This window comes from Nansenia antarctica (genome assembly GCF_963989245.1).
Source record: "Nansenia antarctica genome assembly, chromosome: 19".
Classification (NCBI taxonomy): Eukaryota; Metazoa; Chordata; class Actinopteri; order Argentiniformes; family Microstomatidae; genus Nansenia; species Nansenia antarctica.
In genome coordinates this window covers 2,736,184-2,752,518 of record NC_137692.1, presented here as the reverse complement: position 1 = coordinate 2,752,518, position 16,335 = coordinate 2,736,184, and the positions used below count along the sequence as shown (strand labels likewise).

Sequence of the window (16,335 nt, the reverse complement as noted above, 5' to 3'; positions counted from 1 at the left end):
GAGCTCTCACAGAAGCTGAGAGAAACTACGCCCAAATAGAGAAGGAGTTGCTGGCGATAGTGTTCGCAGCCAAACGCTTCCACCAGTATGTTTACGGCAACACTGTCACAGTCCAATCTGATCACAAGCCACTTGAAGTGATTTTTAAGAAACACCTGAGCAAAGCCCCAGCAAGACTACAGCGCATGTTGCTCCAGCTTCAACGGTATGATTTGAAAATAACATACACGCCAGGAAAAGACATGCACGTCGCCGACACCCTTTCCCGCGCGTTTGTCACCGAACAGGTGGACAGTGGAAAAGAGGACCTCTTCGAGGAGAGAGTGATCCACACGATGGAGGCTACTGCTGCCATGAGCTCAGACATGCTCAAGATGCTCAAAGAAGCCACAGCAGCTGACGAGACACTACAGGCAGTGGCTGAGAGACACCGCAGCGGCTGGCCCCAAAGACGACGCAGTGTGCCCGCCAGTCTCTACCAATACTGGCCTCAGCGGCACATTATCCACATCAAGGAAGGACTACTGATGACCGGCGACAGAATTGTGATTCCTCAAGCCACCAGACAGGTGATACTAGAGAGACTACACCTCGCACATCAAGGTATCCAGAGGACAAAGGCACAGGCCCGACAAGTCGTGTACTGGCCGGGAATGACTCGTGACATCGACAACGCAGTGGAGAGATGCTCTCCGTGTCAACAACTCCAACCACAGAACCAGAGAGAGCCCCTCATGTCACATGATATCCCTGAGCTACCATGGCTAAAGGTCGGGGCTGACATCTTTGAGCTCCAGGGCCAGTCATACCTTGTCGTGGTGGACTATCTGTCCAAGTACCCAGAGGTGCTCCATCTACCTGACAAGACCGCCCACACAGTCATCCGCAAGATGAAAGCAGTCTACGCGAGGCACGGGATCCCAAAAGAGCTGGTAAGCGACCATGTTCCTTTTGCAAGTGCAGAGATGAGGGAGTTTGCAGCATCCTGGGGAATACAGCTCATTCACTCCAGCCCTGCATATCCTCAATCCAACGGTCTGGCAGAGAGGATGGTGAAGACGGTCAAACATGCACTCAAGAAAGCTTTGCAGACCAACATAGACCCCCATCTAGCCCTGCTAGCATTGAGAAACACTCCAATAACAGGCACAGATGTTTCCCCAGCTCAGGTGCTTATGGGAAGAGTACTACGAAGCACGCTGCCCTGCTCTACAGCTGTTCTACAGCCAGCTACCCCGAGAGGAGTTCATGCCAGGCTGAAAGATCTCCAAACCAGACAGGAGCACTACTACAACCTCAACTCACAGCCCTTACCTGAGTTTGCTCCTGGTGCAACGGTTCACATGGAAACGAGACGTGGATGGATGCCAGCCAGAGTCCTAAACCAACGAGAAGAGCCACGGTCATACAACGTGAGAAGCCCGTCTGGTGTTGTCTTCAGAAGGAACAGACGTCATCTCAGGCGCATTCATCCAAGTCTGCATCAAGAAAGAGATCCTGAGCCACTGGAGCAGCCTGCACCTGTGAGCCCGCTGGGAGGACCCCCAGAGTCACCAGATCATCCAGCTCAGCACCCGTCCTCCTGTGAGGGCGAGAGCTCCACTCCTACCTGCCGCACCAGAAGTGGCAGAGCTGTGGCGCTTCCGGCAAGGTATCAAGACTTTGAGATGGGCCAACGCTGAAGGTTGTGCTCCACCAGGGTTACGTACTGGTGACCTCTGACCCTTAGTTTAGTTAGTTACTAGATTATAGTTGGACACATTTAGAAAGTGTGGTATGTTTACAAGTTTGATTTTACTCCAAGTGAAAGTTCACAAGTTACTTGACAAGTTATAGTCAGGTCTGCACTGTTATTGTTTAGATCATATACATTAGTAGTGAGTACAGTGAGTACAGTTCTTAAAGAAGAAGATCAATCCATCGACTGAAGCCATAAGGCCCAGTGACACTTATTGTCTGTTTCATCTTTTCAGAGACTAATTTTCAGTTGACCCAAGAGAGACTTTTAATGCTTAAAAGGGGGGATGTAGTGTATTGCTATGTTTAGCATAGATCTGGGATTGATTGCTATTGCCTCCGTAGCATTACATCTTGACAATGTTATCATCGATTGACTAGTGTGGTCTAGTTGTTGTTTGGGATGCTGAATAAAGACGCACGTTGAACGTTGCTCCAGAGACCCGGGTATTATTATTATAAAGTGTATCTTGTATGTCAGAGAGAACAACAAGACACAACAGAGAGGGGGGCCGGCCTTTCTTGGTGGAGGCGTGGTGGTTGGCCTTGGGGCTGGGCTGGTGGACAGCACCTGAGTTAAATATACAAGTGTCACAGCAAAGGGTCTGAATACTTATGGCCATGTGATATTTCAGTGTTTATTTTGTAATAAATCTGCAAAAATGTCTACAAGTCTGTGTTTTTCTGACAATACTGGGTGCTGTGTGTGCATGAACGAAGAAAGAAATGAAATTAATTGATTTTAGCAAATGGCTGCAATATGACAAAGAGTGAAAAATGTAAGGGGGTCTGAATACTTTCCGAACCCACTGTATATAGTATGTAAGGAAGATGGTTCAGAGACCATGCCTGGGTCCTGTGGTGAGTAATAACTTAGTTTTAGTTTAGCATGATGGGATGTTGTCAATTCCACTCAGTTTTCAGTCTTACCGTTGCAGTCATCTTCATTCTCCACAGGAAGCGTTATTACACAACATTAGCCATGACGGTGCATAGGGAAGTCCTGACTCTGTGTTTCAGGTCTCAGTTAAATATATCTACTGAGCAGAAGTCTATGCAGTACTTAGTAGTAAGCTACCCAGCCATCAACCGTAGAGAACAGCAGAGATTGTATGCAGTTGTATTATTGATATGTGGAAATAAATCCGCCTTAAAATGTGCGCAATATTTTGTCGACCTCTAAACATACTTCAGAAAGCAATGGCTTTATATTATAATATATAAAAAAGGGATTTTAATTTCTGTCTCGTTTGCGTTCATTGCAAGTGCCGGCTGTCTGTTTACTTTCGTTTCCGGTAACCAAATCCTCATGTGTTACGCAAGTGTAAGCAAGTGTAAGCACAGGAGTCGGATATGGGTAATTTAGGGTTAGGGTTAGTAGATGCAAACTGTGTACAAACAATATAGACATGGACATAGTCATGGTTTTATGGGTTGAACGTGAACTAAAATGTGATGTTGTCAAATTGCCTCTAGATTGCACTACATACACAAGAAAACCGAATGAAGCACACCCAAGAATAATAAGCATGTCAAGGAAGGTTGTACAGAAGGAAACACAAGGTGGAAACACACAACGGATTACAATTGACCAAGTATTTTTATTTTTATAGATTGAACAAAAAGCAGAGAGTGGCACCTGCTGGTCAAAGGAAAGAGAGGAGCCTGGCAAATGAACATCCACTATCCATCACAGTCAGTGCAGATGGGAAACAAGGCCAATAGTTTCAACACCTTGCCGGTAATTTGCAGGGCCAATTAATTTACATTGTTTAATGTCACCTTGTGATACACATCCTCAGTGGCGGACTCAGGCTGTTTGAAGGGCAGGGGCGAAAAGGAAAAAACATGGTCAAGTTTAGACCATTGGAGGGGCACCAATAGGGCACGTCCTCTCATTTTCGCCACTCAAAAGGGCATTTTTGCCACTCAAAAGGGCACTTAAGAGAGACGTTTTTCAACCGTGGGGGCACCAGGAGGTCGCCCCCCCTGCCCCCCCCCTGAGTCAAAATTCTCTTTTTGTAACTGTAACCTGACTAAACTAACCAAGGGGGGTTGATCAGTTGGATCAGGCGTGTTAGTGCCGGCCGGGGTACACAGAACACACTGCCAGGACCAAACTTATGCAGGGTCAGCATAATTGCCATCATTTATAGTAATTAAATCTGGACATTTAGAATAGCCCGAATAGAGCTGCTGTTCCTGGGAAGCCCTGTGAATATCCCCCAGTGAGCTGATCCACCAACCTCGGCCACCTCCTTCTGGAAGGTGAGAGTGAGACGGGTCCGGCCGTAAGAGAAGGGTCCGGTTCTGTTAGAGATGTTCTCCAGCCACAAAATTTGTCCCCCCCGGGACAAAATTACTGACTTTTGAATTTGAATTGCTCAATTTGAATACTTTAATTTTAAAAATGAATTTGAATCACATAATTTGAATTTGTATTGTTTAACTTGAATAACTGAATTGAAAAACTGAATCAAGTTAAACAATACAAATTCAAATTATGTGATTCAAAGTAAAACATTTTATTCAAATTGAGCAATTCAAATTCAAAGTCAGTAATTCAAATTCAAAGTCAGTCATTCAGATTCAGATTCTAGTGGCACTGATCTCTGCCCATACTGGCTACACAGCAGGTGATCGCACCTAGAGAACACACGGAGGGCGGCTGAGTCAGCGGAATGCCAGGCACTTCAGTCAGGTGAATTCCCCACTTGCGCTTTCCTGAAACAAGTCGTTCTCCTCTGAGTCAGAAGAACAGGGTGTTCTGTGAGAACAGAAAGAGAGGTTGTGTAACACGGTACTACTGCAGGCGATGACTGACATGTGTGACTTTCCCATGGTCCAGACTGCAGAGGAACGGACATTATGTGAAAGTACACGGATGTATTTGTCATGATGTGCAATTATTTCAACTGTTGCCAACATAGGTAAAACTGTGTTTAAGACATCATTGGGGGTTGGGGCTCTTCTCTGATATCAGTGTACACTGACCATGAATACATATGGTAAATAAATAGCCTAAAGGTTAAATTAAAGAAAATATGCGCACTGACTGATAAGATGTGAATGTCAAAATGACTCATTTTTAGGATACGATACACATCAACATGGTTTATTTTTTGGTGAACTCCGTACCTTCACCCCTCTGTTACATTACTGGCAATGACGGGACGAGATGAGAATAAAGTCGGTTGCGCTTTCGTTTGTGGGTAACAGCGTGGGCCACGCCCCCTCCACCCCTGGGCCACGCCCCCTCCTCTGGGCTGAGGGAATCCCAACACGTGACCTCCAGTAACCACGTGGGCGGGACACTTTATTATAGGAGGTGCTCCTACGTCACAGGGATTCTCTCCAGCCTGTATTTAATTGTCCCGTCAAGCAGAGAGAGAGAGAGAGGCCAGGTCACTTTGCTTTAAAAGACAAGACGCGTTTGGAAGCTGTGGGACATTTCTGTTGAAATTACTGCGTTGAAAAATGGTGAGTGAGTGAGTGAGTTTATGATTTGAACAAAACATTCTGGGGGGCGTTAATTGATTTTAACACGGAACTGCAATTATTATTTTAGTTTACGAATACTTAAAGTAAAAGTATGATTATAGTGCATTATTATGCCATTGTTATTATTATTATTATGGCATTACATCTTACCAATAACGGTCAAAACGAATGACAACTAGACATGGTGATGGTATTATCTTTGGGGGGAAATCAGCAGGTGATCAAAAACGTTTATGTTTAATTTAATGACATTCTGCCTTGGATGTTTCTGTTGCCAGGTATATGTGATTAAGCGCTGGTTTCACAGACAAGGCTCGAGCTTATTCCTGGACTAAGTCACACCTTCAATGTCAAATATACATTGAAGATGCTTTTTAGTCAAGGATTAGCCTTCAGCCTTGTCTGAAACTGGCCCAATACGTCTTATGTTAAGTGAGGCTTAAATGTAAGTGTATAATGTGTGTAAGGCCTCAGTGTCCCATGTGTGCTTTCACAGTCTCAACAGGAGGACGTGATGGACAGACCTCAGGATGACAGACCCCAGACTAGACCTCACACAGGAGGCACACGGACACCCAGACCTCACACAGGAGGCACACAGACTGACACACTGCAGGTCAAAAGACTCTACCCCTGGTCCCTGCTGCATGCTGAACGGTGAGTCTCTTAGATGTAAATGTCTCAGTGTCGTAGGGTTTCCCATCATAGCTAACATTATTTCTTTATTTGTAATAGCAGCGCTGTGTTTACTATTTGACATCTCTTTCAGTCATTTCAGTCAAAAACACAGAGTGATATAATGATATGGCTGTTGAACCTGTGTTCATTCTTGTGATTTCTTTTGTGTTTTTTTCTTTTGTGTTTTTCTAACCCTAACGCTATGTTTTTAACTTATTATGTTTTTAACTTTTTTGTGTTTTTAGGCTGTTTTTATTTTTATTTGTTTTAACTCTGTAGCACTGTGAGATTCTTCTGAATGAAAAGTGCAATACAAATAATTGTACATTATTATATAAATGCATTATTATTATTATTATTATTATTATTATTATTATTATTATTATATAATGAAGTAACATTTTAAAACGTACAATCTAAACCTTCTCAGGTGTGAGAGTGTGGAGCTCGACCATTCCATCAGGGAGCACGTCCAGTCCCACCGCCTGACCCAGAATGCACCAGAACGTACTGTGATACTCAAACAGGCCCAGGTACATAGGACGTTTTTTTTAAATAAGTGTACCTACTCATGCAGGGGTTCACAGTTGTACACCCCCCTCTAACCCCGCCACATCACCCCTCACATCCCCTCTCACATATCCTTCCTGTACAGGAAGTGACCTCGCCGTGTGTGTTACTGGAAACACTAACGGGGAGAACTTCCATTATGTGTCAAGGGCAGCATAGCAGCGCATGGACACATCACACATGTCATAGGATGTGGCCATACTATAACCACTCAGATGTTGCAGCAATGTTTACGTTGTGTTTCACAACCCCCTCAGTTGATCTGTGTTTCCTTTTGCTTCAGTCTGGAGCGTCTGCTCCTGGTGGTGTCGACCCTGGGGAGGGACAGGTAGCCATGTTGGAGAAACAGAGACATGAGGTTGGTCTGTTTTTATGTGCGATCACTCACAGGGACACACACAGGCACACACAGGAGCACACAGGAGCACACAGACACACACAGGCACACACAGGAACACACAGACACACACAGGCGCACACACAGGAGCACACAGGCACACACAGGAACACACAGACACACACAGGCACACACAGGAACACACACACACACACACACACACAGGAGCACACAGACACACACAGACACACACAGGAGCACACAGACACACACAGACACACACAGACACACACACACTATTTCCCTTTTTTTAATTGTATTTTATCTTTACCGGTACCTTTTCTTTTGACTGTTCTCCCCTGCTTGTATATTCATTTTATGCTTGTATATGTTTTTATATTCACTTAATGTTTATTATCTCCCTGTTGTAAAAACTTTGAGCTGCATTTCTTGTATGAAAGGTGCTATATAAATAAAGCTTTACTTACTTACTTACGTACTTACTTACGTCATCTTAGCTGTCCATCGTGTTCGACACACACACACACACACACACACACACACACACACACACACACACACACCTCAGTGACTCACTGTTTGTGTTTCCCAGCTCCTGTACATCAACCAGAAGTGGGCAGAGCAGTACCAGGCTATGACACACTACTACAAACAGAAGGTGAGATGTTACGTAACTAGCTAGTTACTAGCTACTAACTAGAGAACTAGCTCGCTGTTGACTTGAGACTTTTGTGTGTGATGATCCTACATAACAGAATGTCCTCTTGTACACTGCACCGCACTGCACTGTACACAATACAACTGCTTCTTCAAGTATATTGTTATACAGTATGTGTATGTGGAAGAATAGACAAATATAACATCATGTCTACCAAATGTATGCAATGACTTATGTCTATGGATGTTGAACACACAGGTACACAAGTTAAAGCAGCTGCTAACATCGTACGATGGACAGAAGATGAAGAAAGAGGGGGAGGAGGAGAGCGACAGAGAAGAAGGGTACAAAGTGTGTGAGAGGGATGTACCTCAGTCTAAAGACGCAGCAGAGAATATACAGGTAAACATATCACCACTGTTTTCTAATAATAATAATAATACAATTCAAGGGAATGATCGGACAGACAAAACAGAAAACAAACAAAGCAAAACAGAAACAGTGACTAGGGGCCAAAGGCCTTGGAGAACAGATGTGTTTTGAGGGCTAATTTGAAGGAGTCCAGGGTGGGGGCGTTGCGGATCACTATGGGGAGGGAGTTCCAGAGAGTAGGTGTGGCCACGCTGAAGGCTCTGTCCCCAAAGGGGCGGGGGGTGGATAGCAGGCCCATGTCTGCGGACCGCAGGTTCCGGGAAGGGGTATGCTGGGGGAGGAGGTCAGTTAGGTATAACATAGATTCTGACAGCACATTGTTATATTGTTCTGCTTTCTGTTGCCTTTCCTGTTCATGCTGATGATGAAGTTCTGATTGATTGTAGGAACAAAACTGTGAAAACTTACTGAAGGCAGAGTGTGAGGCGAAGGACCTCAGAGTGCAGAACCTCACCCTGACCAGAAGATGGCAGCAGAGAGATGAGGAGATAAAACGACTCAACAAGGTGAGTCACAGCGCTGGGAAATTACAAACACAGGAAAAGGACACTTGACACTCAGATAGAAACCTAAGTAAATGAAGTCAATAAAATACCATTAACGGTACTCCACTTTAAACTTCAAATGGTTCAAATGAAACACCGATACTGTCACTGCAGTCACAGTTTAAAAGACCACCGTTACGTAAGAATGTGTGCTGTGGACCAGTGTGGAGACTGATCATTCTTTGGTTGCAACGTGAAAACAAAACACGGTGCAGCAGCTTTCAGTCACGCTGCCGCATGCTCCTGGAACAAACTCCCTGAAGAAATCAGGCAGGCCCAAACCCTTAACATATGTAAATCTAAGCTAAAAACCTTCATGTTTTGCAGCAGTTATGATTAAACACAAACACATCTATCAATGTATTTTATCCATTATCTATTGTCTTATTAAATGTATCATCTATTTACTTCTTATATTTGCTTTTATTCATTGTAATTTATTGTCTTACTATGCTCCTCTTGCTGTATTTTTAAATAATGTATGTAAAGCACTTTGAATTGCCCCTGTTGTATGAAATGTGCTGTACAAATAAACGTGCCTTGCCATACCCCTCCAGGCCCTGAGGGAGGCGATAGAGAGCCCTGCGCGCGCTGAGGAGGACAGAGGGACACAAGAGCAACTCTGGAGGCACCAGGTGCTGTTAACGACATCCTGTTGCTAAAATAACCACAATCACTATGTGGCTATGTGTATTAGCCTATCTTACTTTATACTTTTTACTGCTGTTTCTATGTAGTTGTATTGGTCTGAATAGCACATACCACAACCAATAATATATATATATATATATATATATATATATATATATATATATACCCATTTATTCCTGAATGCCTCGTGAGCTTTAGTTCAACTGTCTTACTCATGACAACCCAAAATAAGCTTGTTTTACTCCACGGTTTGTAAACAACGTTACTGTAAAAGCTTCAAACATGGTTAAAACTATAATTTTGATCTCTTGGGTGGTCAGTACTTTCAGAAATAGCTCCGTCTATGAATCTGAGAGCGGTTACATGTCTCTACTCCCGTCCCTCAGCTTGTGTACCAAACACAATGGCGGCTTGACCGCTTCTGTTGTTGTTTGAATGCCAGATTGACCTTTTAATAGCCTGTGATGCGGCTGTCATGTGGATTTCCTGCTTACACTCAATGTCTCCTTCCCCATTACTCTCTTACTCACTGTCTCCCTCTCCCCTGCTAGGCCCGGGTCTATAAGGAGGACTTCCTGACGGAGCGGAGAGACAGGGAGAAGCTGAAGGAGAAGCACACACTACTAGAGGAGAGGTTTAGAAAAGTCCACACGGAGCTCAACACTCTCAGGTCCCAGGTATGTTCTGGGAGTCTCTGTCGTCGCTTTGTAGCGTGAGATGTGTTTGTTGACACTTCACCCGACGTACACACGCGCGCACACACACACAGACAGACACAGACACAGACACACACACACACACACACACACACAGATAGACACAGACGCACACACACATACAGACACACACACACACACACAGACAGACACAGACACACACACAGACACAGACACACACACACACACACAGACACACACACACACAGACACAGTGGTGACTCTCTCTGTGTTTCTGCTCCAGGTGACATGGACCCCCACCCTGCCTCGGCCCCCAGCGTGTGTGTGTCCTCATGGGGTGCGTCTCTGTTCTGGAGGAGGGGAGGCCAGACCCAGGACCCCCCCCCACCACCCCCACCATCCTCTACCACGCAACAATCCCTCCTCATGAACCCACTACCACTGATCACTGGTCACACTCTCACACTGAGCCATGGGACTGAACACATTCAATCAATGCAATAAATGATGGATCGGCTTTGAAATGAATAAATATAATTTAAGAATTTGATAGTATTTTTGATAGCTTGATAGCTTTGATTTTTTATTTCTGTTATTATTATTATTATTATTATTATTATTACAATATTGATTTAGTGTTGTTGTTGTTGCATTTTATTCAATATCCTGCACTTTACCTGTTCTACACCTGTGAAGCACTTTGGTTCAGCTGCTGCTGTATGGAAATGTGCTATATAAATAAAACTGACTTGACTTGACTTATTATGATTTATTTATTTTTGCCCAGCCACCCCTTCAGAGAACCTAAGTACTTTGTTTCATTCATTTTAACAGCTATTACAAATACATCTGATCTACGTACTTGTTACATATGTTATATATATGTAGACATTTTGTTATTTACTCAGTTTAAAATGGACAGATAGAGCCATGCACTGATTTTAACAAGCTAAAGACAAATTTGATTATTGATTGTCCGTCAAAGTCACCCAATAGTGCTTTTTGTAAGGTTACTTTTAGATGAATATTGGGGGTTTTTCCAGCCATTTCTAAACCGTAGACCAAAAGTCAGACACATGGGCACAATACCAAAATAGATATTGCGGTGGCCATTAGACCAGGCAGTCACACAGCGTGAGCAGGGTTTTGTGGCAGCCTATTTTGCAACCGATTTTGGTCCAGACTGAAGCCCATAACCATTTGAAGCAGATACGTTAGTCCTATGCTGTAACAAAAGCCTGTACATGTACACATACACGCACAGTCATTCTGCAGGACTGACAAGAGTTTGAGAAGCTTTGTCCAGAGAAGAGTCAGAGCCACATTGGAGGTAGGCTAGTCCATCTCTCACCTCCCAGGGCTTGGTGGGGGGGGGGGGCAGACAGCCGCAGTGGGCCCAGAGGGGGGTGGGGGGGGCAAAGGGGATTCCCAGATACTCCACCACCTGCTGTGTCTCACTCACTGTCCAGACCCTCCCACGGACACTGCCCCCCTTCAGGGTGACCACAGAAGCACAGCCACAGCACACTAGACACAACACACTAGACACTAGACACAACACACTAGTCACAACACACTAGTGTTAGATCTTGGTGGGATTGTCTAGAAACATATATTGTATGCTTATGTCACTCACACACACACATACACATACATACACACACGTATACACTCTATTCTCATGTCACTCAGACACACACATAACACATACCCACTCACAAACACACACACATTCTGCTTCTTCCAGGTCAGCCTGATCTTCACGGTTAGCAGTGACGCCACCAATAGACAGATTCGGGGTTGTTATCTTAAGACCTTGGGGGGTGGTAGGCGCCAGGGATGGTGAGCTCATTCACAACGTAACATCTGAGATAACATGCAAAGTATTTAAACCTGTCTGTATTTCATAATGGTCATCGAATGCTGGTACTCTGCTGATGAAGCTAGTTTGCTGTTGTCTGAATAAATCATATCGTACTCATTCCACCCGTGTTGAACATTCTATTCCTTGTCAAATCGTGTATGCTGCACACCTAATCTATCTGAGATGACACAACGCATTTAAGATCACGAATCCTCAATAGATTGATCCATTCCATCATTTCACCGACAAGAAGAGTCTTCACTAGTCAAAACACACTAGACACAACACACTAGACACCACGTCAATGAAACAGAAGGACACTTTCAGTGGATGGTTGTTTACAAGTCAAGTGTATATGACATTGGACACTAGATGGAAAACAAGTATATCATGATAAGTAGGTTGTAGACAAAAACCAACAGCTACCTGTTTGAGCCAGAGAAATTCTTAAGAAGCCTAGAAGGCCCAGGCAAATGTTCAGCAGAACCTGTTGTTCAATGTGGTTATTACTAGACAGGGAAACACATGAATGTTACCTGTGCACAGGTGTATAAGGCACTGTGTCCAAACACACTCGCAAAACACTCACCTTAAAACCCTGGCACATAAAACCTACATACGACTCGATATCCAAACCAGAGTGCAAGATATAAGAACGTGACATCACAGAGGGGCAGGGCTTAAGTTACAATAACACACCTTAATGACCATATAAGGTAACTGGGATTCTTAAATTCCACCCATGGTATGAATAAACAGGAAACCCGGTGTGAAGTGCTCTAGAACACTTCCAGCACTCTGACCTTTGATCACCAGCCCAGATGAACTCGCTCTCGGTTTGTGTTTAGTACAATACCAACTATGGCAATGCACCTATCAGGTGAATCAACATGCTTTCAAAGCACATTCAATGACCCTGAATTCATCAGCATTGTAAAATCAAAAAACATCATAAACCTTTACTCATAAATATAGATGTCACGGTTAGTGTTTTTGTTTGAGTTGAGATACTGGGAACATCTCATCGTGTTCTTTACAGAAATACGTCCTAATGAATGTAGACTTGTTCATTACAAAGCTATTTATTAGGATAATTGTAGCAGCGACATGTTTCTGGTGATTCAAACAACATCCACCCTGTCCTTCTCTATTTGGGTAGTGAAACATTTTGGACCAATGAGACCGATGACTACAAAACATACAAAACAGTAAGGCACATGACACTGTCGAGCTCAATAGAAGTGATTGTCTAATTACATTGTTAAAGTGCGTATATGCACACAACATAGACAGAACATTATAGGCACTTTACAAAAAGATACAGTTCCTGTTTAGATTTGTCATCGAAAACCAGATATGCTTATTATTGGTTTGGCTAACGTGTGATACATTCATAGTGGTTTGGTTTGATATAACTTGCTTGTTTATAAAAGAAACGTGACAATTCTTTGGTAAATACCTGCCTGGATAAGTTTGATGAAAGCACAAAAGATGAACAGAGGGAAAGAGGAAGCGTCGTGTCTGTACCCAGTGTTCGTTGTTGTTAGCATAACATTACATCACAACCTGTGACGTGTGACGATACCAAACCATTTGTATTTCATTGAAATATTTCTATCCCTTTTTTTTTTTTACAGATAAATACGTTAAATACATTCCATTTAAGTGTACGCAAAAAGGACAGCATCATCAACAACCATGCAGATAAAAACAACAACAAAGAAAAACAGGCCAATATTGCACACCATTATCCCAAACCACAACCTAGCCCTCTTCTCATCAGGGAACCCCAAAAGCAGGAATTAAAAAAAAACATCCATTTGTCAAGGGGGTGAGTGAATCCCACAATCCCACAGCCCCCCCACCCCCCCCCCCCCCCCCCGACCCGTTAGAAGAAGGCGGGGTTCGTGTGCTCGATGACGCAGCGCCTGCAGTGGCGCCGCACAAACCTCAGCGCCTCCGGCGACACCTCGCAATCCTGCACGTTGAGCAGCTGCAACTCGCAACAGTTGGCCGCCAGCGCCCTCAAACCCCTCCCCGTCACGCTCTCGCACGCCCTCAGACTCAGCCTCCGCAGGCCCGGGCAGTACAGCGCCAGCTGCTCCAGGCCGGCGTCCGACACCAACGGGCACTTCCCCACGTCCAGGGACTTCAGCTTGGTGCAGCTCTTGGCCAGGTGTCCCAACCCGTGGTCCGTGAGGCCCTCGCAGCCCCGGGCATTCAGGTAGCGCAGCCGCGGGCAGTAGCGCGCCACGTAGCGCACGCCCACGTCGGTGATGCGCGTGCAGTGGGCCACGCTCAGGTAGCGCAGGCAGCCCTCCAGGCGGGCCACCTCGCGCAGGCCGAAGTCGCCCACCAGGCGGCAGTCGCTGAGGCTGAGCTCACGCACCGACGGGCAGTGGAGGGCCAGGTGGCGCAGGGCCTCGTCCGTGAGGCGGGTGCAGCGGCGCAGGTAGAGGTGGGTGAGGCGGGGGCAGTGGGAGGCGATGGTGCGGAGGCCCTCGTCCTCCAGGGAGAAACAGTCGGTCATGTCCAGGTAGTGGATGCAGATCTGCTGGCCGTGGAGGGGGGAGAGCTGGACGGACGCTTCCTGGGTGAGGCTGATGCACGTCACCTTGGAACAGCCTGAGGGGGGGGGGGGGGGGGGGGAGAAGGAGAGAGGGAGGAGGGGTTAACCTTGGAACAGCCTGAGGGGGGGGGGGGGGAGAGAAGGAGAGAGAGGTGAGGTAATGTTTCTGTCTTTTGTTCAAAATAGCAGAAAGTTGTTTTGTTTTGTTTTTTTTAAGTCATTTTTTCTGAGTGAGGCAGTCCCACTCATATTTTTCATTTTATTGGACAGATGCAGTGAAGACAGACAGGAAAGTAAGGAGAAGAAGGGAGAGAGGGCATGTCAGCAGGGCATGGGGCCGGAATCTAACCCATGCAGACATGGGCATATGTGTGCACTGTAGACCGCGGTGCTCGACCACTGGACCACCCCAGGCCACAGAACGTTGTTTTCTAAATATTCTTCTGTGATTAACATGACATTTTCATAACATGAAAGACAGATACATACAAACAGACAATCCCAGACACAGACAACTGGGCAGTACATTAGAAAGCTCCATAAGATCAAATAAAATAATGTAATGTTCTCAGCATTAAATAAACATTTAAAAAGGAAGGAGCAATCAAGTAGAAATCACATTCCAAGTTACAAACAAAAATATCACATAGTGCGTCTGGCTCTATATGACCATGCTGTATAGTGGTGGGTCTGGCTCTATTGAATCTACCTGTAACCTAGGTAACCTAGGCCTTCAGTCAATATCCTAAACCACTTTTCCTCATCAAGTTATTTGGACAAGAATTTTTCTCTGTTGTTTCCGGTAATGTCGCTGCTCATATGACCACTTGAGGGTGTCAAAGGAGAACTTTGCTCTAACCGACAGCTTCATCGTACCTTTGAAATAAATGACTAACTAACACGTCACAGGAACAAACGTATCAATCGTTTCCAGTGAAAAAGAAAGCAGCCATATTGATTTCATTATTTTTCGATAGCCTTTTAAAACGAACCACAACCGTTTCAGTCTATTTTTACAACAAAGGGCTTTTACTTCCCTTTGTTAATGGCTCTGTCTCCGCTTGGCCACCGATGGTCCAGTCAAAGTCAATGTTTTTTGTGTCACTTCCTTTAATAACGAGCGCACCAGACCGGCCCTCTCTCTCTCTCTCTCCCACGTTTGTTGAGGTAAGGGGTCCTGCTTTCAAAGCTAAGTAAGCCTTTCCCCCTCTCTCCCAGAGGGGACCTGGTGGTTGGCTGAGCTACCCTGCTACTTTAATGTTTCTACCAGCTTTGAGAGCAAAGCAGGACTGAGAAGAATTAAGGATACGAGGAGAGAGAGAGAGAGTCCACAGATGTGTGTGATGTAGGGTAGTGCTTAGACCAAACGAAGAATCTAAGGCTGTGTTGACTTCAGTGATTACACGACGATGATGTGCTTTGTTCCTTAGGAGGAAACACTTGGAATGATTCTGGTATGAAACGGTTTACAATCAAACCTGGGCCTTCCCTTTTAATATGAAATGAAAACATACGAGAACATTGACTTTTTTTTTCCACACAGAAGAAAACTAGGATGTGAGTCTTTCTCACTGTCTCTCTCCCACTACCTCTGAAATCAACATACCGTACTTTTCTGACCAAGTAGTGTATATCAGAAGTGAAAATAACTATCTGACCAGACAGGCCATTTCAGGATATCTCTTACCACCTAGACCTAGGACACATCTCTTACCACCTAGACCTAGGACACATCTCTTACCACCTAGACCTAGGACACATCTCTTACCACCTAGACCTAGGACACATCTCTTACCACCTAGACCTAGGACACATCTCTTACCACCTAGACCTAGGACACATCTCTTACCACCTAGACCTAGGACACATCTCTTACCACCTAGACCTAGGACACATCTCTTACCACCTAGACCTAGGACACATCTCTTACCACCTATACCTAGGACACATCTCTTACCACCTAGACCTAGGACACATCTCTTACCACCTAGACCTAGGACACATCTCTTACCACCTAGACCTAGGACACATCTCTTACCACCTAGACCTAGGACACATCTCTTACCACCTAGACCTAGGACACATCTCTTACCAC

The 16,335-nt window shown here is 44.9% G+C and overlaps 1 protein-coding gene across 1 annotated transcript in view; it reads right to left on the bottom strand.

Moving 5' to 3' along the window:
* Nucleotides 1–13,559: 13,559 nt before the first annotated feature.
* LOC308174072 (F-box/LRR-repeat protein 7-like) overlaps nt 13,560–16,335 on the bottom strand; it is a gene marked incomplete at its 3' end in the record, with an annotated part of 36,938 nt that continues 34,162 nt past the window's right edge. Inside the window, exon 4 of the mRNA XM_080549125.1 lies at nt 13,560–14,296. Within this exon, the coding sequence (XP_080405251.1) occupies nt 13,560–14,296 (737 nt within the window). The remainder of the gene's footprint in view (nt 14,297–16,335) is intronic.